General features: G+C 47.0%; 1 protein-coding gene across 1 annotated transcript; it reads right to left on the bottom strand.

Moving 5' to 3' along the window:
• Positions 1-1,608: 1,608 nt before the first annotated feature.
• LOC120838018 (nicotinamide N-methyltransferase-like) lies at positions 1,609-25,835 on the bottom strand. The gene is made up of 3 exons (XM_040207748.2): positions 25,611-25,835; positions 24,450-24,657; positions 1,609-2,267 (listed from the first exon to the last, which is right to left on the bottom strand). Exons 1-3 carry the CDS (start codon positions 25,738-25,740, stop codon positions 1,826-1,828), a joined length of 780 nt encoding a protein of 259 aa, XP_040063682.1. The 5' UTR covers positions 25,741-25,835; the 3' UTR covers positions 1,609-1,825.

Here is a 25,835-nt window from a genome sequence, read left to right as displayed (position 1 = left end):
TTTCATTACCTCTTCTGTGGGAGAACATTGCACGCCATCCACTTGACAAACCAGGCACCAACTTTTTCGTATACTAATTGATCTCAACACCTGTTCCATAGGCCTTTGTATTACCAGACAGGAATAACAATATTTCGAAAATAATGCCTAAACTCATACTTGAACTTTGTTTGGACGTTTCACTTCTCGTCTTCAACAGGTCGACCGCGTGAGTGGAACTCCGAGCGTAGCCCGAGCTGGATTCGACGTGCAAAACGGATATAACGTTTATGAAAAAAAAAAAAAAAAGAAATCACTGAAGCAATTATGAGAAACAAATGTGACTTCGCCAAATTTCGACTATAGTGCTAGAATGCGCAGAATTTTTCTCGATATTATTATAGCGCTCCTCTTTGGACGGATGTCGTAGTGGTCACAGCCGGCTTGAGTCTGCGCTTCGCGCTCTTGAAGCGGTTCCAGCTGCAGAAGGATACTCAACTCGCTGCACGCGGCTATCAAGTATTCCGAGCATAAGTGAGAATGTTTCACGTGACAATAGTTCTCTCGGCACTCAGCTCGCGCAAAAGCACCTTGATGTGACTACCATCCATTGCTGCCGGGGAGCGGATTTTGTTTCTCCCCCGAATACAAGGTAAAGAAAGAAGCTTTTCCCGGCACTGCTCCTACAATGGGAGCACAGAATCCTACCCATTGCAAAAGAAACTTTTAACCTTGAAGCTGCGAAAAAATACTCTTGATTGCTGCCGCCCGGAAAGCCACTTCGCGGCTGCCCGGGTCGCTCGTCCGCCTGCCCTCCGGTGACGTAGCCGGGTAGGGAAAAGTAGGGATTTTTCATTGTTTCCAGTAGATAGTCGCCTCCTGGAACCCTCGCGGCCGGTGTAAGTTTAAAAAATCAATAACTTTGCGGAAAATTGGTTTCTTTCATAAAGTATTTCGGCTATCAGTTGAGAAAGGTTTATTGATGCGGTGTGCCAATTTCCAGCCAAAGCGAAGTCTATTAAAAAGATCTGCAGAGTTTCTCTTTAAGTCAAGTTGGCTTGGGGCGCATGAAGACGCCACTCCCCGAACACCTGCTACTCCAAGTGACCCTAGCGAGGCCCTGGAATAAGGGTATATAAAGTGCGCTTGCACGAATAAACAAACGGCAGGAAAGGCATAGACAACTGAGAAACTAAATATGCAATAAAGCTATATCGACGTTCCTCAAATCAAGTGGTTCTTTAGCGAATGTGATTATGAAAGTAACGTATAATTGTATAACTATATTTTTTTACAAGTCCGAGGAAATATGGATCATATTTCAAAAGCCCCTTCGATAACTATATGATATGTAGAAACTCTAAACTTTCGATGTTATTTTTGGTCTAAAAATATATCCGACTTTCCGATTGTTAGAATCAGTGTAAGGGTTTCTGAAGATCGTCTGCGATTAAGATTTTAAGCAGAAGTTTGGATAGGTTGACGAAAACAAACCCAGTTTTGCACCTCAAGGCCGTGTAAGCTAAAATTGCGTTACTCTAGTCACGTATATTCTACCATATCAAGGACGCGTTTCCACAGGCAAGAAATTACTTTCGAAAGGACCCGACGAGAAATAGGAAGCCAGACGCAGTAACTCCGAACAACAACAAAATAAAATTTATTCGGGAGCAGCGTCTATATAAGTACGAAGTAATGATCTTTATAACAAACTAACACTATTTAGTGAACTGGGACGAGTCCATTTTCAGACGCTTGAACGGTTCTCCCGCTTCCTCGCACGCGTGCCATTTCTATGTGACTTGCAGACACAATTAAATTTAACAACGAACGCCCGTGGGACCGATCACTGTGCATCGCTTTTCAGCTTCTCGGCCATGACGACGAACGCGGACTCGATAACCGCTGATGAGCGTACAGACTCTTCCAGGCAACGCCACAGCTTGACTTGGAAACCCGCTCGCACTAGAGCATCCTTCACCGTGTCCGGCGTCAGGTCGAGACAGGGAAACGTGACTCCACCCACAGTGTACTCGCGGCAGCCGAGGACGCCACACAGAATCAAAAGGCCTCCATCGGCAACGAGGCCGCCGACGTTCTGCGCCGCCTTGCGGAAGCTGTCTTCGTCCGGGCAAGCGCTCTCTAGACACAGGCAGGAGAGGACCACGTCGAACTTCTCCCAGTGCTCTTCTGGAAGGACTCTGGGATCCAGGACATCGCAGGGGATCACCTTCCTCACGGCATTCCTCGTTCTCGTCGTTATCTCCTCCGCTCCTCGCTTGACGTCACTGTTTCAGGATGCAAGCACAACACTCGATCACTTGCTGAATTGTCAATCAATTGCTTATTATAATGCGAAAGCATTAACTGTCCCATAGAGCGGAGCCGGCGGCGTCTGCAATCGCTGTAACCGCGAAACAACTAAAAAGAAATTCCCAGCAAAAAGGCTCCTATATAGCCATTGGCCGCGACGCGTATAGTTCCAAGAAACGCCACCCCGCAAAGAAGCCCTCTCTATGGCGCAACGGCCCGGCCGCCGGTAAGAGGGAGAGGATGGCCGGCTCGGCCAGCCGGCCGTTGTGCAGAGTCCGCCCGGGCAACCTCTGGAGAGGTTGCCCGACCGCGCTCAACGCAGCACGCAGCTTTAGGAATATGCTACTTATAGGATTGCTTTCGTATTCCTACACGTTAGCCGTTTTAAGTGTCCTATTTTTATTAGTACTCAAGATATATATATATATATATGTATAGCAGGGTGTCGAACCGGAACCGAACTGAAAACCGGAACCGAACCGGTATTTTTTCCGGAACTGAACCCGAACCCGAACCGTTATATTGTTATCGCGATGAACCCGAACCGGAACTGAACCGGAAAAAAAATAACGGTTACCGGCTCATGTCAAAACGGTTCGGCCACGCGCTGTTGACAATGAATGTGCTATAAATGCCATTTGTTTTTTAAGTGCCGTCAACTGACACACGCCTCGCTTACATATTTTTCTTCTCCACTCAGTCTTAGGAATATAAACGCTGCATTCATGAATCTTGACATGAATCCATGAATATTGACATAGGAACCAGTATTGGCGGTGGTCGCGGCTTGCACGGAAGAAAAAAAATTAAAAGGCTGTGCAAAAAAAAAAAGATCGCGTCACGGGATTTTATTATCCGACAATCTCGTAAATCCTAAATGCTGCTGTGTGCTCATTTCATAACACGTTTCTAGAACGCGCGAGTTCTTGAAGCTTGCTTCCATCGGAATGAGAAAAGAAAAGGCTGTGGAGTTTGATAATAATGCATCCGGTTTCGTATAGGCACTTAGAAGCTAACATATTTGTGAGACAGCGAACTCTTCTATTTTAATATTTATCCTATTACGTCCTTCTGGCGTTGCGTTCGGTGAAGTGTTTTTCATATTCCGTATCTTGTTTAATGAAAACTTCTTTAAGGGTCTAATTTGTGTTACCGAAGGCTAGTTCAAATAAAAAAAAGCTGTATTTTCTCCCCACTGTTCCTTCAATTGCTTACACGCCGAGGTGGCGGGATAGTTAGCGAGTTCTACTTGTAAGTGGGTTTGTAAGGAGGTCGCGAATTTTACAGCTACTGCGTCGAACCCAATTAGAAGTCCGAATGCGTAAACGTCGGTGAGGTAACCTTGGAGTGCACATAAAGAAACCATTCATGGTAGAAATCTCTGAGCCTTACACTACGATGTATCCCGTTTCGTATGTGCTGATTTCAGATGTTTTATTTGTAACTTACTTTGATGTTGCAATTTGTCATTTATAATTTCCGAACCGGTTCGCGACTCGGTTCAGCGCCCCGAACCGGTTCGCGGATCGAATTAATCGAACTGGAACTGAACCGGAACAAAATAAATTTACCTGAACCTGAACCGTAACCGAACCCGTATTTTTTTCGGTTCGACACACTGATATATAGATATGTATATATTTATATACGGAAGCAAACGCACTAGAGACGGTTGTTAAAGTTTTTAAAACATATTATTCGTAAAGTTGGTCGGCGTTTCGGCGGACCAACTTTACGAATAATATCTTTTAAAAACTCCAACAACCGTCTCAAGGGCATTTTCTTCCGTGTATACTTTTCGTCATCCTGCGCTACGTTTTCTCTCTCTCTCTCTCTCTCTATATATATATATATATAGTGAACGAAGCGGGGAGACAGTTAATATTGAATTTATTGCATTATTGCATTACTGTTAAGGGAAGGAAGGAGGGTATATACACGGTGCAGCCTGTCCCCATGGGTACGAGTGGTTCTTTAAATACCTTCGAAAACGGGCCCTTTCCGACACTTGCAAGCTGATATGACTTGCTACGTCACTGCAGCTACTAGAAAATAGCATGGGCTTTAAATTGGTAACGGCTGTCGTCTAACCAGTTAATCAAATCCTAACCTAACAGTACACGGAAAGCTGGTCAAACTTTTAGTCCGTCGAAACCAGTGGCCGGGATGGCCCCGCCCCGGATAGGCGAAGCTTGCGGCTTCGGTTCCCGCTCCAGGCTCAATTTTACTCGATGAAAGCAGCTCAAACGACGAAGGCGAAGGGAAGACGCACACACAACAAGACGAAGAGACATACACGACCGGAACAGCTTCATCCTGTCCGTGTGTGTTTCTTCACTTCGTCTTCGTCGTTTGAGCTGTTTCCTTTATCAAGAACGTTTACCAACTCGACGGATTGGCAACCTTAGTACTGGCCTAATTTTTTGCTAGCTCTCTTCTTTTCCCTTTCCTCAAACATTAATGCAGATTCAATAAGCAGTCTCTCTCCTCTTTGGTCACAATATTACCACGGCTGCATTTGTCAATCTTACCTCGCTCCCAATAGATACATACATATAACTGATATGAGCAATATATTTTTTAATTTATTTTGTGTAACCTTCTAATTAATTCTAAATGACGTCGGTAAACACGTGCACTGAGATACGTTGTGGCTCGCAACACAAGCGCAAACTCCTCAAGCGTGGTGTACCGCAATACGAGCTAGTCCAGTGAAGCGCCGACCTAGTGCCAATACCACCTAGAAGACAAGGCCTGCCACCCGAACGTCATCACTAGAGGCTCCCCACAGCGCCGCCTAGGTTCCGTCACCGCCAGAGCGCCTCACACAGCGACGTCGAGACGGACACGTGTAGCGCGTTCTCTCGCCGAGCTGCAGCATGTCTGCCATTAGGTCGGGATCCAAAACCTATGACGTCGTTCGCAGGACTTGTACTCTAGGTAGTAAGAGCTCCGTTCCCAGCAACATCTTCGTGCTCGTAGCTCAGGCTTAGCTCACATTTAGGGTAGACTAAAGGAAAACTTAAGCAATTCTGTATTTGAGGAAAACCACTTAAATCGTCTTCGTTTTGCCTCCACCGACCACGCATATCAAAATTACTTTCAATTTGGTGCACGGATGCTGCAGAAAATCATTTTTAATGTACCGCCCAAGATAGGTCTGATAGGCGCATCTTCAGCGCCTATCAAACCTATCCATGCACACTCTTGCTATTAAAAAAAAAAAAAAAAAAAAGAGGAAAAGACGTTTCGTTTGGTCGAAGTTCTTTGTTTTTGTAAGCGTTTCGTTACATACTCGGTTAAAACGAACGTGGTAATGCCGAATCAGAGCGCATCTCTTGAGGAGGAGGAGGGAAGGGTACAGAGAGGAGCGTATGCACTTTTCCTCCTCCCTACCTCCTCCTCCTCTTCTCCTTCGCTTCTCCTTCTTCTCCCGCTCCTCGTCCCTCTTCCCCTCCTCCATTGTCCTCCTCCCGTCTCCTCTCATTCTCCTCACCTCCTGCTCCCCCTCAAGAGCTGTGCTCTAATTCGGCATTAATGCAACGCGCGGTCACAAGTGACGTCATTATGGGAAACGTCCCATAATGCAACGCGGGGTAAAGCGCGATCCAAACCAACGCTTCTTTTTGCGCCTGTAGGTCGTGCGGCTGCGGATGTGACGTATTTTCGTGACGTCGCGCCACTTCTTCGCTCCTTCCGGGCGCGCACAAAAAACTTGGATAATTTCAACTTCTTTCTCAACGCGCACAAAAACGCGCGGTGACGTAGCAGGGCGCTCCTGTGTCCCGGCCAATCGGTGGAGGGCAAGCTAGTTCCGGCTCCGCGTTTCTTCGCCGCCTTCTCAGAGCAAGTGACAAATGCGCCCAGTGCGCATCCACAATTGGCCCTCTCCTCCCCCCACTTTTATTCTCTTCCAACATAACGACGCGATCTCTCTCTCTCTCTCGCCGCCTTCTGGCTGCGACAGACTGGCCTGGCCGGCCAGTCTGTTGCGCGCGTGCGCGCTCGCCCGAAGCTGGCCCGTCCAAACCAAAGCGCACGGTTCTGACTCAGAAAGCGCGCCCGGAAACAGCAAAAACGTCGGGAAATGCGTCACATCCGCAGCCGCACGACCTACAGGCGCAAAAAGAAGCGTTGATATGGATCGCGCTTTACGCCGACGCCGACGGCGCCGCCGCTGAAGCTGAAAACGGGCGCCTAAGAGCTGCGCTATAAAATAACTACAGGAGACAAAGTTTCCAGCTTGAATGGATGCCTGTGCTGGACAAACTGGGCGCCCTTAAAATGTTTAGCCTTGTCCAGCCAGCCAGGGTGTGACTGGCGGGTTTAGTGAGTATTTCATGTTTTATGTATTTGTTCCCAGAGCCAGAAAGGTAATAAATAAAATAAAAAAGTGTCTGCGTCGCCTAGTCGGTATAGCGTGTCTGGCTCGCAACGAAGGGTCGTGGGCATTTCTCTTCTAATTTTTTTTTTCGTTCTTATTTATTTTTGCGAGACGTCGGCACTGACAAACATAGTGGAAAGTGGAAATAAGGCTCAACGTTCCGACTTGCCCAGAGGGCCGCTGCATTGTTCTCGTGCTCAGCTTCATAGAAACCTTCACGCTTTCCCATTCTTTGATTTAAATACGAGACAAATGCAGGTAGAAAGCATCGTTGCAGAAAAACGGTAAATATTAAAAAAAAAATGTGTGTGTGCGTGGGGGGATTATATTTGCAGGTAAACTTCGATACAAATCATTATAGTAAAACCGGTTTCACTTAAGTCACGATTTAAATTATCTTGATATTTTTCTCTTCACCAGCTGTCACGATTCAAGAATGGAACCTTTTGCGATTTAAGCATTTCGCGTCAGGCGCTCAGACGATACAGTTTTTCCTCTGTCACGAAAGCGTTTTCTGCGATTCGAGATAGAACTTGAGATAACTGGCAAGAGCGATTTTAAGCGCGAATTAAGTTGGCTCGGGTGTCGATACTCCGAAACGTACCTTATTCGGTAATTTGTAGAGCGCAGCTCTTAGGTGCCCGATTCCGCGTATAGCGGCATCGCCTTGGGCGTAATTTTCCGCTAAATTTAGCGGAAAATTGAATTGGTGTTGAGGTCACGTGCCGTCAATTTTCTCGCTAAATCTAGCGGTGAAACTGAATTTGTTCATGCGTGACGTGACATGAAGTCATGTAACATCATTTTTCCCGCTAAATCTAGCGGGGAAACTGAATTGATGTTGTGGTCACGTGGCGTAAAATTTCCAGCTAAATTTAGCGGCAAAACTGTGGGAGGCGGGGAGGGTATGGAGGAGAAGGAGGGGAGGGTACGGTGGAGGAGGAAAGGAGGCGAAGGAGGAGGGAAGAGAAGAGCAGAGGAGGGAAGGAGGAGTGTATGAGAGGGAGGATGGCATACCCTCCTTTCCTCCTCCTCAAGAGCTGCGCTCTAATTTCGCATTACAGAAATTTGTAAACATGTTCCTTCTTTTTTCTTTTCATGAGTATTTGTCCGGCTTTTAGAGTGTGCCTAGATTACAGTGTTTCCGACTGCTCGATCTGAGTGGCGTGGTCTATGGGGGACCGCACTTGGAATAAACGCTGGAAGGAGCCAGACGCTTTGATCGCCTGTGAGAATCTCCGCCTATGACCCTCTTTCCTCCTCTCCCCTTGACCACGCAGCGAATACGACCGCGTTTAAATTGCGAACGCCCCCCGTGGTTTCGGCTGCTCTCTCTCTTCAAAACTATGCTCTCTACATTTAATCACTAAAAGAATATCTCGATTTATAGAGGATAAGGAACAATAGGTGCTGATGTATACACAACTTGTGATATATAAGTATATATATATATATATATATATATATATATATATAACAACCTGTCGAGCTATCTTCGGATAGTTGAGTCCACGACAGCAACTCAACTACAAAAGTCGGGGCGTTATCCACTAGGTTTCGGATCCCCTTTTCGTTTATGGCACAAACGAATCTGTTTTCTTTCGGTTCCTGATCTGGCTCTATGGCAAGAAGTCAGCTAGGGCCGCCTTCATTTTTTGCATTTTATTTCTAAAGTAGAAGAGTTTAATTACAAAAAAAAAAAAAACGAAGACACCTAAGCACTTTTTATGAGTTGCGAATGCGAAAGCATAAATGTCGTTCTTCTGCACCCTTATTTCTTCCGCGGCGTACTGGCGTGGACGACCACGTTTCGCAACTGCCGAGGTATTAGCCCCGAGAAGTTCGCGTGGCGCCCTCTTACGGCAAACCGGGGTGACGTCACGGCGAGGAGAGAAGTTTTCCCCGACTCGCCCCGCTCGCCCTGTGGAGGATGTGACGACGCTAGCTGTCGGCGCGCTTGTTTCTATTTCATTTTTTTTGGCATGTTTTTCGTAGGAAGTGTAAATTTTTATATGTGCCTTTATTGAGGTACGGCCTGTAGCTACAGGCGAAACTTCAACCAACATTTTAAGCATGGTTGACAGGGCAGGCAACGCATGAATCGCAGCTCGTATATGAAAATAAAGGAATATGGCCACAATTGCAGGAGCATCACAATAAATGCTGCTGATGGTCTAAATGAATTGGCAGGTTATGTATATTATTTTTTTTGTATCTGTTTTTAAACAAGATCGCCGAAGCAGAAAAGCTGCATGCTGCTCGAGCAACATGCTAAATACAGTCTCGGCCATGGGGAGAGAATCACAAGTAAGACAGCCGAAATGCAGAAGCAAAGTAGAAAAAAAAAAACAATAAACACGGAACATTTATTATATACATTGCTCGCATTTGACCTTTGCTGGATTCGGATAGTATTTCAATGGACTACACGGGCGGTATACGTAGACTTCTTTATATCAACCCTCATGTAATGTATAACAAACGTAGGCGAGGGTGTCTAGCTCGTTATTAGTCCATTAAGTCCTAAAATTCAGATTTTACTTAAATCGAAATATACTGAAGCTAAAATACCAGAAGCTTTTCTCACGTAGACTGTCGCCCTTCACAGGTTCCACATTTTATGCTACTAGTGCTGCATCTACCACTGGACAGACGTTCGAATCCTTGCTTTTACTCCTGCTTTCCTCTGTTGTCAGAGAGTCCAGCTGTATGGAGTTTGGAGGCCGAGGAAGCTTTTGGAGACCTGCTGCAGTGTCTCTTTTAATTGGAAATGACAATTCAGACTAAACGTTGTATTTTCCGAATACCCAAGACTGGAATAAAAATGTCAGGGAAACGTATAAACATTCCAAATGACGGCACTATTGCTGTGCATATTTTGGGCAGTTCAATACATATCATACAGACAACTGGGGACAATTCGGCCGTTTTTTCTGCTGCCATACAAACTAATTTCCAGTAATTGAGCATCGTCTAAGAAATATGCCTGCGTACGTGTATAAACTATATAATTAATTCACGAAGAAGCTACATTTATGTAAAACAACCTTGTTCCATGAGCACTTCAAAGATAATCAGACACGGGGCCTTTCTGCGAACCAGCGCATGCAGAGTGGCAGCGCAAAGTCGGGGTCGCGAGATAATTTGCCGACCACCCAAAGGCCCACGATATAAATGCCACTTTAAATGCCTTGAAAGCGGGATGTAATATCGTCCTAAATCATGAACATGCAAAGAACAGAGTTCTCGTGTCTGAAACACTTGCGCCACCGCTTCACTGATCCCTCGCAAAATTGCCTTGTGTCGTGTGGACGGACGGGGAGATTCATCGGCGGAATTGCCTCCGCCGATAGCTTTCGGGATTTGTAGCCCAATTTTAAAGGTAAAAGGGACAAGCAGGTTTATAAAATGTACGGAAGCACGTCAATATCGGCCTAACTCAACGTCTTGTACAGCGGATAAATGAAGTCCAGCTCCTCGAAGGACTTGCGGCACACAACGCCAAACCAGGAAACCGGTGCTGGGAAGCGAGCCGATGCGAGATCGCGGAGCGGAGTCATCGCCCTGACGTCACGGTACGCCTCACCCAATCAGAGCGCGGCGACCGCAGCGACGCTTGTGTTCGCTCTCGGGGCTAATAGCGGCCGACGGCCGAGCGCGCGCTCTCGTGAAGTGGCCGCTCGGCGCTGAGCTCGGCCGTGCATCCTCTTCGGAGTTTGCCCGTGCGGGCTCCGCGGTTAACCGCTCCCTCTTACCGGCGGCCATGCCGCTGTGTGCGCTGCGCCGCCGTGTAGAGGGCTTCTTTTGTGGCGTTCCTTGGAACTGCGGCGCGCGAGAGGCTATGGAAGTCTCATTCTTTGAAACTATGACGCGCGCCAGCCAACGAGCCTATCCGTCGCATTTCTGCAACAAACGATAGACTTCGCCTGACTGGGAGAGGGGAAAATGTCGTTCGGCGCGGCTTCAAAAGCTGATAACGTCGGTTTGCTCTATGGGACAGTTAATGCTTTCGCATTAAGAATGTTTACTATTTCACCTGCCAATCGCGGCCTTGGGTAGAACCTGTCGCTCGCGACTTCGGAAACCCCTTATTTTAGTTGCTACGTGTATGACGGCCTGGCGCCATCGAGTGAACAATCACTTTATTAAATGTAGTTACCGCTAATCACGAATAAGTACCGCCAAAATGTATTGGGAGTTATAGTATTTCGGTTAACAGGAGTAATAAAATACTCTCGTAAGGGAGGAAAGTGGAATTAACAAGTGGACGAACGGAGTGAAAGAGCACGGCGGGAACCGCACCGCGGTCTTGCCACACCAGTGCAAACCACCACCGTTCAAACAAAAGATGGCTGCACGTATGCAAACAACAAATTCCAACACATTTTTTTTTAAATGCCTTCGGAGAGGCGTACTTGAGACGTCCGCAAAGAGACCATGAAACTGAAGGATAAAAGAGCCACATCCGGTTCGTCAAGGGCAGCGGTAAAAGACACCCAACACTAATTCTGATTAATTTGACCTCTATCTAACTGTAGGCTGATAACTTTGAAACGATATATGATACTCCTTTTTTTCTTTTTGGAGTTAAGAAACAAAAATAAAAGCACTTCAAACGAATGCAGACAGGAGAGGAGTAACTGGAGTCGTATTTAGTCTGTTCATGGTAGCGCTGGGTTCAGAGAAGTGCAGGTATTAGTATAAAGGCAGGTCCGACCCTCAAACATGCCCGCTCGCAAAATATTTGCTGCCACGGTTCTGTCTGCACACCACCCTTTCGTTCTGAGATATTAGGTACGTGGCTACCGCTGACCAACGAGTTGCCATGTAGCAGACGCCGCCATCTTGACCTCGGTTGTCGAAAGTCAGTTGAGTTGAGCTATCGTTGGTGGCTCAATAACATTCGGCGCTGCCGTGTAACTCCGGCCGATTTCGATTGAGTCAGCTTTCCTAGGTTGAGTGACAGTTGAGAGGTCCCGCGTAGCAGGACCATCAGGGTGGAAGTCAAAGCCCTTTCATTGCTACGAAGTTGTCAAGTAAGCTTCAATTCCATACTCTTAGAAAAAAGGGTCTACATAGTCCCTCCTAATAGCCGATTCACATGTCGGACCGAATCGCGATTTTCGTCCACGGCTGGTGTACGCCATGACCGGCACGTAAGAGATTCCTGCGATCCGCTTCTCGTCCGCAGAAGCGTGGACTGATAAAGTCGAGTGCCTTATCACTCTGGAATTTCTCGCGGGAGATTTACTTGAAAAGCGTTTTGTCTGGCAACGGTACAAAGTTTTCTCGTTTTTTTTTAGGATGATTTGGTCAAAAATGGCGCACCGCTATATTTTGTGCGTTCGCTGGTTCATTTTCTCGCGTGATTCTTGGTTCCACGCGTGAAACAAACTGGAGAAACGGCTAACTCGACGCACATTCCGGTGCTCCTACGGGTCCGTGTGAAAAAGCCTTCGTCGAAACTCGCCTAGCACGCCGCAATTAGCGGCGAGATGTTTTGGTAGCGCCCTCCTATGGTTTCCTTTCGTGACGTCACTACCTTGCGAAAAACAAGTTCGATGTTGTTTGTAATTATCATGGTGGAAGCCTAAAATCACTGCGAAACCAACACTACCAACACCGCCAAAATGGAACTTCTTTCATTCCTCTTATTTCCGCCGACGAGAAATCATTTGCTGACGTCATAGGCAGCATTCGACCAATCATGGCAGGCCGACCACAGCGACGCTTTCGATCGCGCATGTCGCCAATAGTTATTGCACAGTACCTCCAATCAACCTTTCACCGAGCAAGACCTTTCTTGTGGCTGTGGGGTGCTTGAGTGTTGTGCACGAGCGCGGATTGCGTGAAGGCATCTCTAAACGCCCCTTCGCGAGCCCAGAACTTCGTCGCTTCCACGCTTAACCCTTCTCGAGCACGATCATGCCTGTGTCACTGTCATGCCGTGGGTTAGTAAAGCTAGTGGCGCTTCGCGCGAAGCCTATCATGTTTTGCCTCGATCTGTACATAACAGCGGCGTAGGATTCTTTATCGCGGTAGCAAACGTCGATTTCGCTATTGGAAAGCGGTGCCACGGTGCGACGTTGGAGTTTTGTGGCACTGTGGACTGGCGAACAGGTTCGGTCCGTCCTCGCTGGCGTCTGCTCGTCGTCTCCCTCGTGTGGATGCGTTGAGAGACGGACGAACAACGGACATGTCGTCACGTGACCAAACCGTCCGCAGATCAGTCCGTCGTGTGAATCGTCCATAAAGGGAGCAATGCTCCTGTAACCTGAGACGTCACTCGTGATGTCACAGCTTACAAGAGCGTTTCTGTCGTCACTGCTGACGTCACTCGTGATGTCACAGCTTACAAGAGCGTTTCTGTCGTCACTGCTGACGTCACTCGTGATCCTCGTGACGTCACACTTGACGTCATTTTGGGAAACGTCCCATAATGCAACGCGTGGTTACGCCGACGCCGACGGCGACGCCGTTCAAGCCGGAAAAGGGCGCCTAAGGGCTGCGCTCTACAAATAGTATTCCCAGTGTGTGTGCGTGTGTTTTTGAGTCACATCTCTCAAAGTGTTTTGAACGGCTCAGGGAATGAATCTCTTAGTAAAAAGTAAGCGCTCATGCCGTAATTATTTGAAAGCCAATACAACAAGCCGCTCCACTCGGGATCCAAGCCACGTGTTTGCTTCCTCGCACGGCATGTCGGAGCAAGTCTTTCTATCGTAGAATTTGTTTTTCTATTTGTGCTGTTCGAATGCGGCTGCAAATGTCCCTTTAAATTGATCTCAGTAGAGCGGTTATTCAGTCAGCCGGAAGCGATGCTTCATGGCCAGAGAAATCGTTTTTCGATCAACATGAATGCAATCAAAGCCGTGACTTGCGGCTGGTGTGAAGTGTACGGAGCTACGCCGTGCTGAGCTCGAAAACTTTAGCACTCATCCCAGAGCGCCACTTGGAGGGAATTTTCTCCAGAAACCGTACAATATTTAAACAGCAAAATGAAGAATAGTCTTTTTTTGTCGATTTTACATAGCATGCTTCCTTAACGCTAAAATTCCGAAACTGTGGATATACGTTCTTTCATCATATTTCGAGACTGTTCAGTCCTTCAGACAGAGCGCAATAACTCTTGCGTAAATAAAAAGCGCGAGAGCCAAGGACAACCAACTAGGTAAACCAAGGCCAACAAATTATTTTGACGCAATAACTCTCGCGGATGGGTGAACAGGACATCGCAGACGACAGTCTCATAGGCCACTGTACGATAGGCGCTACGGTTCGGAGCAGCGTTCCGAGATGAATATCCGCAGGTCGATCGATTGCGCCGTGGTCCCTCAAGCAGCCTTCAACTCTTTAATGTAAAGCAGAACGACAACCTGCAACAAAGGCCCCCTCCGATCACGACCCGACCAACGGCATCAACGCCTGACAGTTTACGTCATCTCATCTTGTTGTTATACAGCTGATACGCGGACACACGGTCACATCGGCGACAATTCCAGTCTTCGTTCAGAGCACACAACACTGACATCGCGATGTTGCTGCTATGATGCTGCTATGTTGCTGACACGCAGAAATACAAAGCTATGTTTATTGCCGGTTGGCACTCGGCGTAAAACAATCGCACTCAGCATAGAAGACACAGCACCCGGCAGCCAAACCCAACGTTACTAGGTCGGCTCAGTTTAAAAACTTCGCATTAGCTGCGCCTCAGAAATCCGGACCCCTCCGTTCATGCGGGACGCTGGCTTTTCTTTGCGAAATCAAGCGATCGGCGGCAAGTGGGGGCCCTTGAGCACTTCTTTTTAAGAAATAGACTGTGATTAAATTCTGCCGCAGCCACGTAATTGTAAATATGCACGCTTACGATTTCGTCGATTTTTAGACGGCATAATGCACCGGATTGGAGCGTAGGTGCGTAGCTTTGGGTTGAGTTTTGAGCGCGGTTTTATGCTCGTGCAGAGTAAAACAGGATCAATGTCATACAAGTTGATGTCTCTCTTATTCGTCTATGACCTACAAGCACAATCAAGAGCTCGCATATGTTCTCAGTGCCGTATAGAGTCCTCAATAAACGGCCCCACCTATTCGTCACAGAAAAACTAACAAAATACGTTTTCTACCTTTTATTTTCTGCATCAACAAATAGCTGGCAAGGCTGAAATTAAGATGAGTACTGTGCAACGTTTATTTCTTTTTCCACGAACGAATCGTGACCAGAATGCAAAGTACCAAGGCTGAAAATACCTCATCACAGAAGCCAGGCTTTCTTGTTTGCTACTGCCACCTTCTCCGTCATCTGTAACTTTCGATTGGTGTCTCTCGCGTAGAAATGCATTTCCGTTATAACAAAGAAGCTGAGTAGTAGGGAAGTGAAGATTTCACAGTGATCTTTGCACACCAGCCTTCCTATAGCCCATAATAAGAGGCTCAGTGAGGTAACTATGAATGTTTTTTCTTTTGGCTTGAAATAGACCGCAGAAGCTTCGTGACATCAATAAAACGACACCATGATAAATTTATTTGAAGCCGAACTGCAACGTTAACAAAAAAGTAGTCAGCACAATGCGAATTTAAACTAACGCGCTCATGCCACGTTTCTGTATCATGCACTACACAAATGAACTCGTTTCACATAGGCAACGACAGTGCCTCATAAATCATACTCTGCTGCTGCGAAGCTGTACTAGGCACTGTAAAAATAACGCTTCTAAAATCTACCGCACGTTCACACGCGAATCTCTAAAATATACATATACGAATCCGCGCTCATCAGCTAATCGGAATGTCTTGAAATTTTTACCCTTAGTCACACGACTCCAAAATGGCAGGCACACGCAAGGGACCAAGGATGTCCCAGACGTAAAAAACAAACGAGAGAAATAACTCAGCTGTTTTCACGAGCTCGGATGTTCTGGTAGTATTAGGCCTACACGTAGCCGAACGAATGCAAATACAAAAGAGCCTACATCCTTCAAATTACAATGACGTCTTCAAATTGGCATTGTTTTCTAATGTGGCTTTGAAATGTATGCAGCACTTTATGCTTGACATTCTGACACAAACAGAAACTACCAGAAAAGGGACGTTCACGGTATTTCAGTCCGTAAACGTCCAAGGCACAACAGTCCATCTGCCGGATACCACAAGAGACGCAGCTATTTCTCTGAGGTTGCGTGTCCCTTGGGGCCGAATGTCAAAGACTGCCGAAACTACGAAGGCCCAGAGGGCGTGAATTTACATTAAACGTCTCAGGAAATGTTGCCTCAACCCGGAGATTATCAAACTGGGAGCACCCGTATGAAAATGTTCAATGGTCGGCTATTGAAAACTCTTTGTATGGTCGGCTTTAGAATATTGGCCCAATTAGCTAAACAATTTTCTATGGCTGTCTTTAGCATTTTTATGGTCGTCTTTATAGGCCTCTTTAGCTTTGTCTATGACCCTATCACTGTCTAGCTATAGCGCTTTTTAGCTTTTCTAGTGGCTGGCCCTCTATAGCCAGCATGCTATAGCTGCCTATGGCTTTTCATTTGGTGTCTTTAAGCCATTTATATCATCTGCTAGAGAAGGCTGTATAGGTTTTCTATGGCCCTCTTTAGACTGCACACTCTAAAAAAAAAAAAAGTTTCCTTTTCAAGTTTCTCCGACGTTTGAACGCTACATGGTAGATACACATACATCACTGAACGCACCAAATGCACATAACACAGGCAGAACAACCCCCCACACTACATCAACAACGCAACCGACACCGGTCCCCCACCCCTCTTTACGTACGCTAGAGCCCTGCACCGGCCGGATTTTCTAGGCCCGGCCCGACGCGGCCCGGCAGAGGCACGGCCCGAGCCCGGCCCGAGCCCGACAGGATATTTAATTTCTAAGCCCGGCCCGACCCGGCCCGGAAGAGACATAGCCCGGGCCCGGCCCGGGCTCGGCAGAATTTTTAGACAGAAGTTCGAGCCCGGCCCGAGCCCGACAAAAATGTTTTAAATATAAGCCTGAGTCCGGCCCGAGCCCGACAGTTTATATTCATGAGCCCAAAAAAGTTTGCAGGCTTCAACCTAAAGACTGCCTAAGCATAAAGCGAGCATATTTGATTTAAATTTCTTTTGGACTTGGATCGAGTTTTTTTCACAAAATAAATATCCCGACTGGGTGTATTTTCGAGAATATTGGCGAAATATGCATTGTACAAGTGATTTAAAGAAGAAAAGTGCCGTATTCTTTATTTATGCATTTCTTGAAGAGATATCGGGCTTTTCGTTGTTCGATTCGTGTCAGAGAACTTTTTTCTCTACATGTTTTTGTGAAGAAATAATCAGAATCACGCTAGTGCATATTCAAAAAGCTGTATAAGCATAAAAATATCTAGTTAGCTTATCCTTGGCGGCATAGTAAGGCTCCCTGCACAAAAGCAAAATCAAGCTCACGTTGTTTTTCTTGTGTTCAGTTTGAAACGCAGAGAAAAAATACACTCATGTTGCACCCTGCGACTGGAGTGCCCTCGGTTTCTTGACCGTACTTTCCCACTATGGTGGAGGAATCCATACGTTTCCTTTTATCCACGTAAAAGCTTTCCAAATGCAAGACGTCTTTTTTTTTTTTGAACAGCAGTTTAGTAGTTTTGCATTTCGGTTGTTTGTTTTCATTGAACCGAGAAGATCAATGGGCACCTTTTTTGTTATCAACAATTTAAAATCCGTGGCACACGACTGCTCAGCCACGCCCCGGGCCGGCCCGGGCCGGCATGGCCCGGATAATATTTTGTTCAAGCCCGAGCCCGGCCCGGGCCCGAGAAAATGCGTGCTACCCGGCCCGAGCCCGGCCCGCGGGCCGGGCCGGGCTCGGGTTTTCGGGCTGGCCCGGGCCCGTGCAGTGCTCTAACGTACGCTACGTTCGCACTACCTCTATATATTGCAGTCTTATTTTTGAATCCGACTTGGCCGGTGACTACCGTCATTTGTCGCATAAACACGAAGAGGCGGAGCAAATATTACTCGTACTTAATAGATTATTTGAATTGTCTCTTGGAATAGCCCCCATCTCTTAATCAAACTCCCTGAAAAACGCAAATGCATATTGTTAGGCTAATTAACTAAAATTTAATAATTATATTTTTATTAAGCTTGATGAATCATGTTGACAGTGCAGTGACGAAATGAAGTACACTGGTGCTGAAGATTGCATTCAAGCTATTGCATGAATTCAGTCTTCGGTGCCAGCGTAATCTATTTTCACTTTTTTTTTGAGGGGTAATAATTAATTTTCATTGTTGCACAAGTATTTCAATGAATTTTTGAAGCAAACAATATTACTTTCACGACTCGTTGCAACAGAAGAGAACATATCTTGGGCTCATGCTTTGTCACCGGTATTGCAGAAATTTAGCAAGTCCCCGTAGTGATTTTCTATAGGCGTGTAAAGAAAATCTATTGGTTCGTAGTCTTTAGTCTCGGGGCCATAAATTTTTCTACAGACGGGTAAATATAATTTATTGGTTCCCAGTCTTTAGACGCGGGGCCATATAACTTTATATATGCGGTTAAAGAAATTTTATTGGTTCCCAATCTTTTAGGCTCAGGGCCATAAAATTTTCTGTTGGCGGGTAAAAACAACTTATTTGATCCCTGTCTTTAGACTTGTGGCCATAGAATTTTCTATAGGCGGGGAAAAAATTTGTTGGTTCCCAGTTTTTAGACAAGGGGCCATAGATTTTTCTATAGCTGGCTGCAGCTGTATTCATGGATTTCTATGGCCGACCATAGAGGGCCATAGGGGTTGATAGCCTGCCATTTAATTTTCCATAGACGGCCATAGACCATTTTTGTATGGGCAGTCGTTCATAATGCAGTTTGTGAACTCACACGAAAATTTGTGTTTTGTAGCGTATCCAGGGGTACCGAAGCCAGTCAGCCTAGAGTTCCTGTATGGGCTCCATAGGCGAGCCCAGGGTGTAAGATAGACAGGTGGGGAAACGGCCCATAGAAGCCTACCGCAGCGCCGTGACCGGATTGTGTACTCGTCTGCTTGCGGGTACCCCCGATTTGCGACGGATGGCGCTGCGGCGAGAGGAAAAAAGTCGGAATCGGATTTGCACGGAATTCGATGGGAGAGCGCGCAAAATAAACCGAGAGCACGACATTCCTTCATTGAAAATCAACGAGAAACCATCTCCGTTAGTTTAGCCGGTCGCCACCGGTCGCCCATTCGGAGTGAGAGTTCGCGGTGCTCCACATAGATGGCGCCACAGAAAAAGAGAAAGCCGAGGGGGACACAATGCGGTCGCTCATTTGGCTCTCGTTTCCCCACCTGTCTAACTTACACCCTGGGCGAGCCTATGGAGCATATACAGGGACTCCAGTCAGAACGACCTGTAAAAGCTCCAAGGCAACCTGCAATGGCGTTTGGTTAGACGCTCCCTATCGACTGAAGCAAGACACATTGTGGGTATGCCTCGGAGCGGCAGCTGCAATGTTCAAACGTGAACCATTACTCTGGTGGCGCCGCTATACACTGTTAGCAAAAATAACACGCCCAGACGTGTAAACCGTTGTCCCATAGCGGACACGTCGAAACGTGTTCGTTTTACACGCAGCCATCTGTGTTTTTCGTCTACACATGAGGTGCTGTGTAAGCTTAACACGATACACCGTGTTTTTCTTCCGCTAAGCACGGTTCAGCGTGTTGGCTGAGCGTGCTCATAAAACATGGCGGCCAGCAGCCGAGAACAGGCGAGGGACGAGCCCAGCAAGCCGCGCGCCTTTCGGCTGAATTGAAAGCTCACAGGACGGCGTTTGTTCTCCTTCGATGTCTTTTATACACACTAAACAATCTCCAAGCGGCGGACGTAGCTACGCGCAAAAATACGTACGTGCGTCGTCGGCGGTCGGCGGCGTCGGTAGCTACGGTAGCTACGATCGAGCCGCTAGACAGAAAAGCGAACTTGAATGGACAAATAACTCGAGCAAACTATTTGAAATCGGGCGGTAACTTCCGCCACCTAGCGGGATTTCTAGCAGTCTATAAAAAAAAGTTTGTTAATATGCTACAAGCCTACGACCGATCACAAGTATACACAACCCCTACATACATCACGCACAACGCCAATACCACGCATTACACACCACCGACATATACACAAACACAACACCCGACACTGCGCCCGACACTTCCTACTCAACATGCTTTTCTCTCCGCGGCGTATATAAGCTTGGCATGTGCGGGTGAGCTATTTAGTCGCTGACCGTTACAGATTTATAGAAGAAGACACAAAACACGGCGCAATGGACAGCCGCATGTAAGAACCCTTTGCATTTAAAAAGTATGGAGGCAAAATCTATAATGTTAGTCCGTTGCGGAAGATAACGATGTATTGACAATAAATCCTAAACCGGTCATGAAGAAATTCAAATTTTTGTTATTTTTATGCTAGACCAGTGTTATGAGCAGTCCGACTAGCTTGAATCAGATTTTTTTTTTAATTAGTAAGATTTTATCATTATATAATTAATAATAAACGGAAATGATGCTTGCGCAAAGCATTTTTTTATATATTCTTGTGAAGGACATGTGCTCAACACTTCACTTCCGCTAGTTGCAGTAGAGGAGCAGACGCCTTCACTTTTGGGTCGTGTTGATGCAGTTTGTTGTCGTCTGTCGTGTCGGTGTTGAGTGGAGCGGTGGGGCTCGGGAGTTCATGGCCGGTGTTATTCGTGATCACTGGTGTGGGGCGCTAATGCGTCTTTTTCTTCTTTTTTTTTTTTATACTGCCACGCTGTTACCATTCCGAACTTTGAATATACACGGGCCCGTAGCACTGCATTATGCTGAATGGCGAGCTCCTTCTCTGCTGACGTCGCTTTCCTGGTACCTCTCGTGGATACTGCAAGCGTTTAAACAGTGTACACCGTCTCGCCTACATCCCCGGTGACGTATTCCACCTGTTGAAACGTTTTGCTTCCGTCATTTTTAAGTACGCAAGGCAGTTATCTCGTTGCTCTGGTTCCGGTTATAAAAGCAAGGCAAAACGCTCGTAGTTCCCGCCCTCAGTACACGTTGGACATCTTCCACACTTTGACACCGGATAACTGAATGAACGAGGATCTACATTCACTTCAGAGGTCACTCTCGCCGCTTCCTCACCGTTTAGCAGCAGGATCAGCTGGCGACAAGCCACGGATGAAAGCATTCGTGGCTTGTGAGCATCAACAGCCCAAGCGCACTCGGTGCCGACGCGGGCGATGCGGGTTTCTGTCAACGGGGAGGCCAGCACAAACCGTGACCGTTCCAGCTCTTCGTCATGGCACGGTGTTGCAGAGAGCAGAGTAAAATACAACTACACGGACCACCGAAGCAAACGCACTGCTATCGTAAATCTTGGCTTGTGATTGCGCCTTTGTAGATCATCTTATTCGTTTTACTGGAGAGACGCAAACGAAAGGCATAACAAAATCGCTTGCATACCCCGCATACCTCGCAAAAGCATTTACCCAGTCACCTTACGAAAAGCGCGAAACACGGAGTCCGCACCGTCCTAAGCTTCTTCTGTTTTTTAACTGCTTTAGAGCAGTTTGTACCCGCTTTTAGATATGCCTAGTGAAACTGAAACAGGGCAGTGCCATTGAAAACAGACAAAGTTGGGAAAGCTTGCTCCCTCTCTCCAATTTCTCAACTCTCAAGTGATTGTACCATAGTAAATGCACCAGCGCCTTTCCAAAACAAAGAAAAAGCACTATGTTCACCACGCAAAAAATGGTCTCAGTTCATGCATCTGTGGGCAGGTAGGAAATCTTGCCCCAATTTATTCACACCGCATGATGAGCGCAACAAACTCGCACGAGATTTAAAGGAAAATATCAGTGGTGACTTAAGTTTCCCTGAAATTCTGTTACCGGTCGTTTGCAGGACCGAGTCATCTACTCGAGCTGTGTGCGTCGCTGTGCAAACGCAGTCCAACACGAAGCATAAAAAACGGCAGATCTAGGACAACAATCCGGAGTCCATTGTTCAATTTAAACGACGTAATTTTGTTGAAAACGCCCACAGCTTTTTACTCACGGTATGCGTCGGTATACTTCCACATTTTGAAACAGAACGAGGGAAGATTTACTTTTAAAAACGCTCGCTGCGTCCTCCGGGACCAGCTGGACCGGATCAGCTGATTACGACGGACTAAACCCACAGCAACCAATTCGCGCTCCGTGTTAGTGTGGCTTTCTACCTCCAAGCACCGCACCACACACCACGGACACTTCAGCTCTTTGTCGCATCGCCGCGTTGCACCAAACAGAACGAGATCGCCGAAGTAAACGCAGCGCTGTCGTGACCCTTGGCTTGTGGTTGCGCACTCGTGGACCCGGTGACACCCTTCGCTTTCCAAGCACACACGACGATTGCGAATGATGCTTTCCGTCGTCCGGGAACATCACAGGGGCACGTCTCCGGTCACGTCTTCGCTACATGTGCTCGCAAGCCGAGCACCTTCCAACCTTCTTGCAACCTCCTTGCTTCTTGCCCAACCAAAAGAATACCGGCGCCATGTTAAACGTGCGTTGTTGCCAGATTTTCTCCGACCAAATAAAAAACAACGAAAGCAAACCGGTTCTAGCTTCCAGCTTACATCGGCGTTACGCCGTGGCCAAATTTTCTCTGTCAGATGCAGCAACACTGGACACCACGGAGCGCCGTAAATTCTGAGGAGGATGCATGGGAAGCGGCGGCACCTTCGCTTGCAGTTGGAAGGGTTGAAGCCAAAACGAAACCAACTGCAATGTCGCGTGTTCAGATCAAGGGCACGCTTTTTATAGCCATTGTAACTGTTTAGAACGAGTAATTATACGCCTAACTTTATTTTTGGTGTGTGAGAAACAATTATCAAGACCCCTAATATAAATACAAACAAGGGCGACATAAGGGAAGCCGCATTGCCATTGTCGACCACAAACAATGGCAGCCAGCACGCACGGTAAGCGCGGGGTTCGCCCCGTCTCGCGACATGGCGTAATTGCTTTTGGTGCTTATCTGTCTCCGAGACATGTTCCTTTCCGCGGAATTTGACTCCACGGTCCTTTCTAGGTGTGTCCCCAAGCGTTCCGGTGCTTCGGTAGCCGGCAATGCTGCGGTCGTCGCCGGCGGTGGTGCGTGTTTTCGAGGTCGGCTACACGGTTATGCGTGTATGACCGAACGAAAACACGTTTTTTACAACCTCGCATGATTTTTGAACGAATTATCCGTTACTCAACGTGTAAATTTATGGTAATTTGTGTAAATAGCGTGTTTTTCACCCCAAATATTCACCAAATACACGGGACTTGCTAACAGTGTAGCTTAGTGTCTGAAGCAAGAAATACTGCGTAGGCCAGGAAGACGTGATCGTATAACATGCCAGTACGGCGTAAGCTACGGCCCTGACGGCCGATCGGAACGTGACTACGTATCACTGGAGTACGCTTTTACTGCGAAGAAGTATCAGGCTTTTCGCTGCGTCATGCTCCAATATGTGTCCGTTGCGCTCGTATACGTAGCGCAGCCGTCGGCACGCAATGTGGGGCTTATCGTTCACCCTTTGAACGAGACAGTGTATAATCGTGGGCTCTCACTCTGCCGTCACCGCCTGGGTTTTGCCGACTATACAGGAACTACAGTCAGACCGAGCGGGTCGGGCGCGCTGCGACACGAGCGCCGCTACGCGGCAGTGAATGCAGCGCCTCACTGTTTTCTCGGAGCTTGTCAACTTAGACGATCTAGTAACGCTAGTAACGTTGGCAAAACCTGCCTGACTTGAACGGTTTCCGCGGTTGCCCTAACGTCGTCGACGTCGACACGATCGTTCCGCAATCCGGAGGCGGCCTTCTTAGCCCAGTGTACGTAGCGCTGCTGGCACTAGTCTGGAACTTCGCTGCTTCGAACGGCTTCGTTTGCTCGTTTGACGAAATTAGTGGTCAAAACGTCAATGCAACCAAGATGTTCTGCGTGTTTGGACTGGGAGACGGATTTACAGCCGGCCTTCGCTGCCGCTGAAGCGCAATCAACTCAACAACGTTTATTAAACAGCGCGCGCGACGTGCTCGAAAAACGAAACCGAAAGAATATGAGTCGGGAGGGCGAAACTTTTTTCCCGTCTGGCTGAAGAAGGGGAAAAACGCCTCGTTCTCCCTTCTTCTCGCGTCAATAGAAAAAAAAAAAAAAAAAAAGAGAACGCGCCGTTGCTTTTTTTTTATTTTTTAGAGTGCTTTTTTTCAGGAAGAAGCTTTTCATCGGTCCGAGTGACCATGCACAGAATGTCCTAAATAAACCAAAAAACGAGTGGCAGTCGGGGGACGCAGAAAAAACAAGAAACAAGATATCACAAGGTCCTATTTGTTTATTCGTTCTATGTAACGAAGGCGAATGCCTCTGAATGTGTAAAAGCGCAGGGAAGGTGGTGAATAACTTCTATATTTCAAATCGAAAAAGAACGGACATAAACACACGGTGTATGTTCATATATGTCTTATTTTTCCATTGTCTTAAGCTGAAGTATTGAAAAATGTCTAAGTATTGCTTCACCGTATGAATCAAGACGCTGCTTGAGGTCGCCCCCATGGGAGTAGTAAGCAAGCCATAAAATCAGTAATTATTTCAAGGCGTGTTAACCATACGAATGCTGAGTCGGAGAAGGAGGACTCAACAAACTAACACTTTACAGCTACTCTGACGGCATAGAATAAGTACCGTACACGTTTTACCGCGATACCCAGGGTTGTGTTTTTTCTTAAAATCTGAAGCTCGTTACCTGAATCCTTCGAGCCTCGCCAGAGACTCGCTGTAGCATGACCAGTCCAGCGCGTCGGGAGCATTCTTCCACCATTTTTCCACCTCCACCCTGTTCCCGAGCACGTAATCACTGAGGACGACGTCCTGCGCGCGCTTCGTGGCTGGGAACACGTTGTAGGTTGTGGGCCCGCAGCCAACGTCCAGAAGGCTTCGTTTCCTGTCCGGAACTGAAAAAGAAGTGAACAGTAACTTCGATCAATCATCCTTTCAAATCTCGTTAGACGGCACGTACACCATAAGAAGCCTGACTTGACACACACACTTGGGGAGCACAGACACGTCACATAACATTGGTGGCTCCGCTGAGCTTGAAGACCTCACGACCGGACGAGCACCGTCCGTTCCTGCTTCGGTGACGTCCAAGCGCATCATACGGGCACTTGGCATTTCGTAAAAGAGCGCGAGCGCAGCTTTAATCAGCTCTCGGAAAGGGAGAGGGTATGCGTGCCGGCGCCATCACCTGCACTGAAAATAAAAGTTGTCCCGAGTATAAACCCCACATCGTCCTCCGCCGAAGTGCCACTGCTTTCCCTGCAGTCAGCAGTCTACCTTTTACGTTTTCTTTTTCTTTCTCTGGAGAATGACAAAAACAATTCACCAGCATTTTGTTCCTTTTAAGTTAACTGCTGGAATACGTGAATAGATAAAGTAGTCGCCGAAAACAAAGAAAGTATAGTAGGAGTTTTACGCATCTTTAATTTTTGCTCGCACTTTGTCACCGATTTGTAGCCTCGTAAAAATCATACCTGGAATTGCTTATACATTATCCGGTTAACTGTACTGCTTTTAAGTTTTCAGCGCTTATTTTCACAGAATACATTCATCTTAACAGGCTCTCGAATCATCTGCGGACTGCATCCTTCCATCTAAATCTAAGTACAGGCGGCCACAGCCCCGAATATCCGCGGCCCGTTTTCTCGCTTCCCACTTCCCGCGTAATTTTACTTCCTAACAAAAAAAAAAAAAAGATCACTATCGCTTTATATTTGCCGCCTCAAGTACTCATAATATCCGAGGTCACGTTCATTGTAGTCCACACATGCATTTGCGAGTCTACAAGATACGTTTAAATCGGAGACCCCAATAAAACGGATATCAAAGGCAATGAAAAATCGCTTACGGGATTCAAATATCGAGTGAAGTTCTCTCTGGTGGAAGTGTCTCAGGAAGCTGTGCGCAGTAACCAAGTCTGGATAATCCACGGCAACGAATTCTCGCCTGTACTTGTTCCTAAGTTCATCGAGATCCATGGCCTTTCTCGTCTTGTTGAGTCGGACTCGGAACTTTGTCTGGATTGCCCGAGTGGGAATTCCTGCAGAAACCGCAATCTGGACGCGTACCTATC

This window comes from Ixodes scapularis, unplaced genomic scaffold (genome assembly GCF_016920785.2).
Source record: "Ixodes scapularis isolate PalLabHiFi unplaced genomic scaffold, ASM1692078v2 PGA_scaffold4__175_contigs__length_147842914, whole genome shotgun sequence".
NCBI classification, from domain to species: Eukaryota; Metazoa; Arthropoda; class Arachnida; order Ixodida; family Ixodidae; genus Ixodes; species Ixodes scapularis.
This window is presented reverse-complemented; position numbering and strand designations above follow the sequence as displayed.

Bases quoted from the DNA above. Each gene is read 5' to 3' on its own strand.
- LOC120838018 (XM_040207748.2), bottom strand. From the start codon at position 25,740: ATGGATCTCGATGAACTTAGGAACAAGTACAGGCGAGAATTCGTTGCC. The intron at 24,658-25,610 runs GTAAGCGATTTT...CTTCTTTTTCAG, and splicing joins TCACTCGATATTTGAATCCC to TTCCGGACAGGAAACGAAGC. The intron at 2,268-24,449 runs GTAACGAGCTTC...ATCCTGAAACAG, and splicing joins GCGAGGCTCGAAGGATTCAG to TGACGTCAAGCGAGGAGCGG.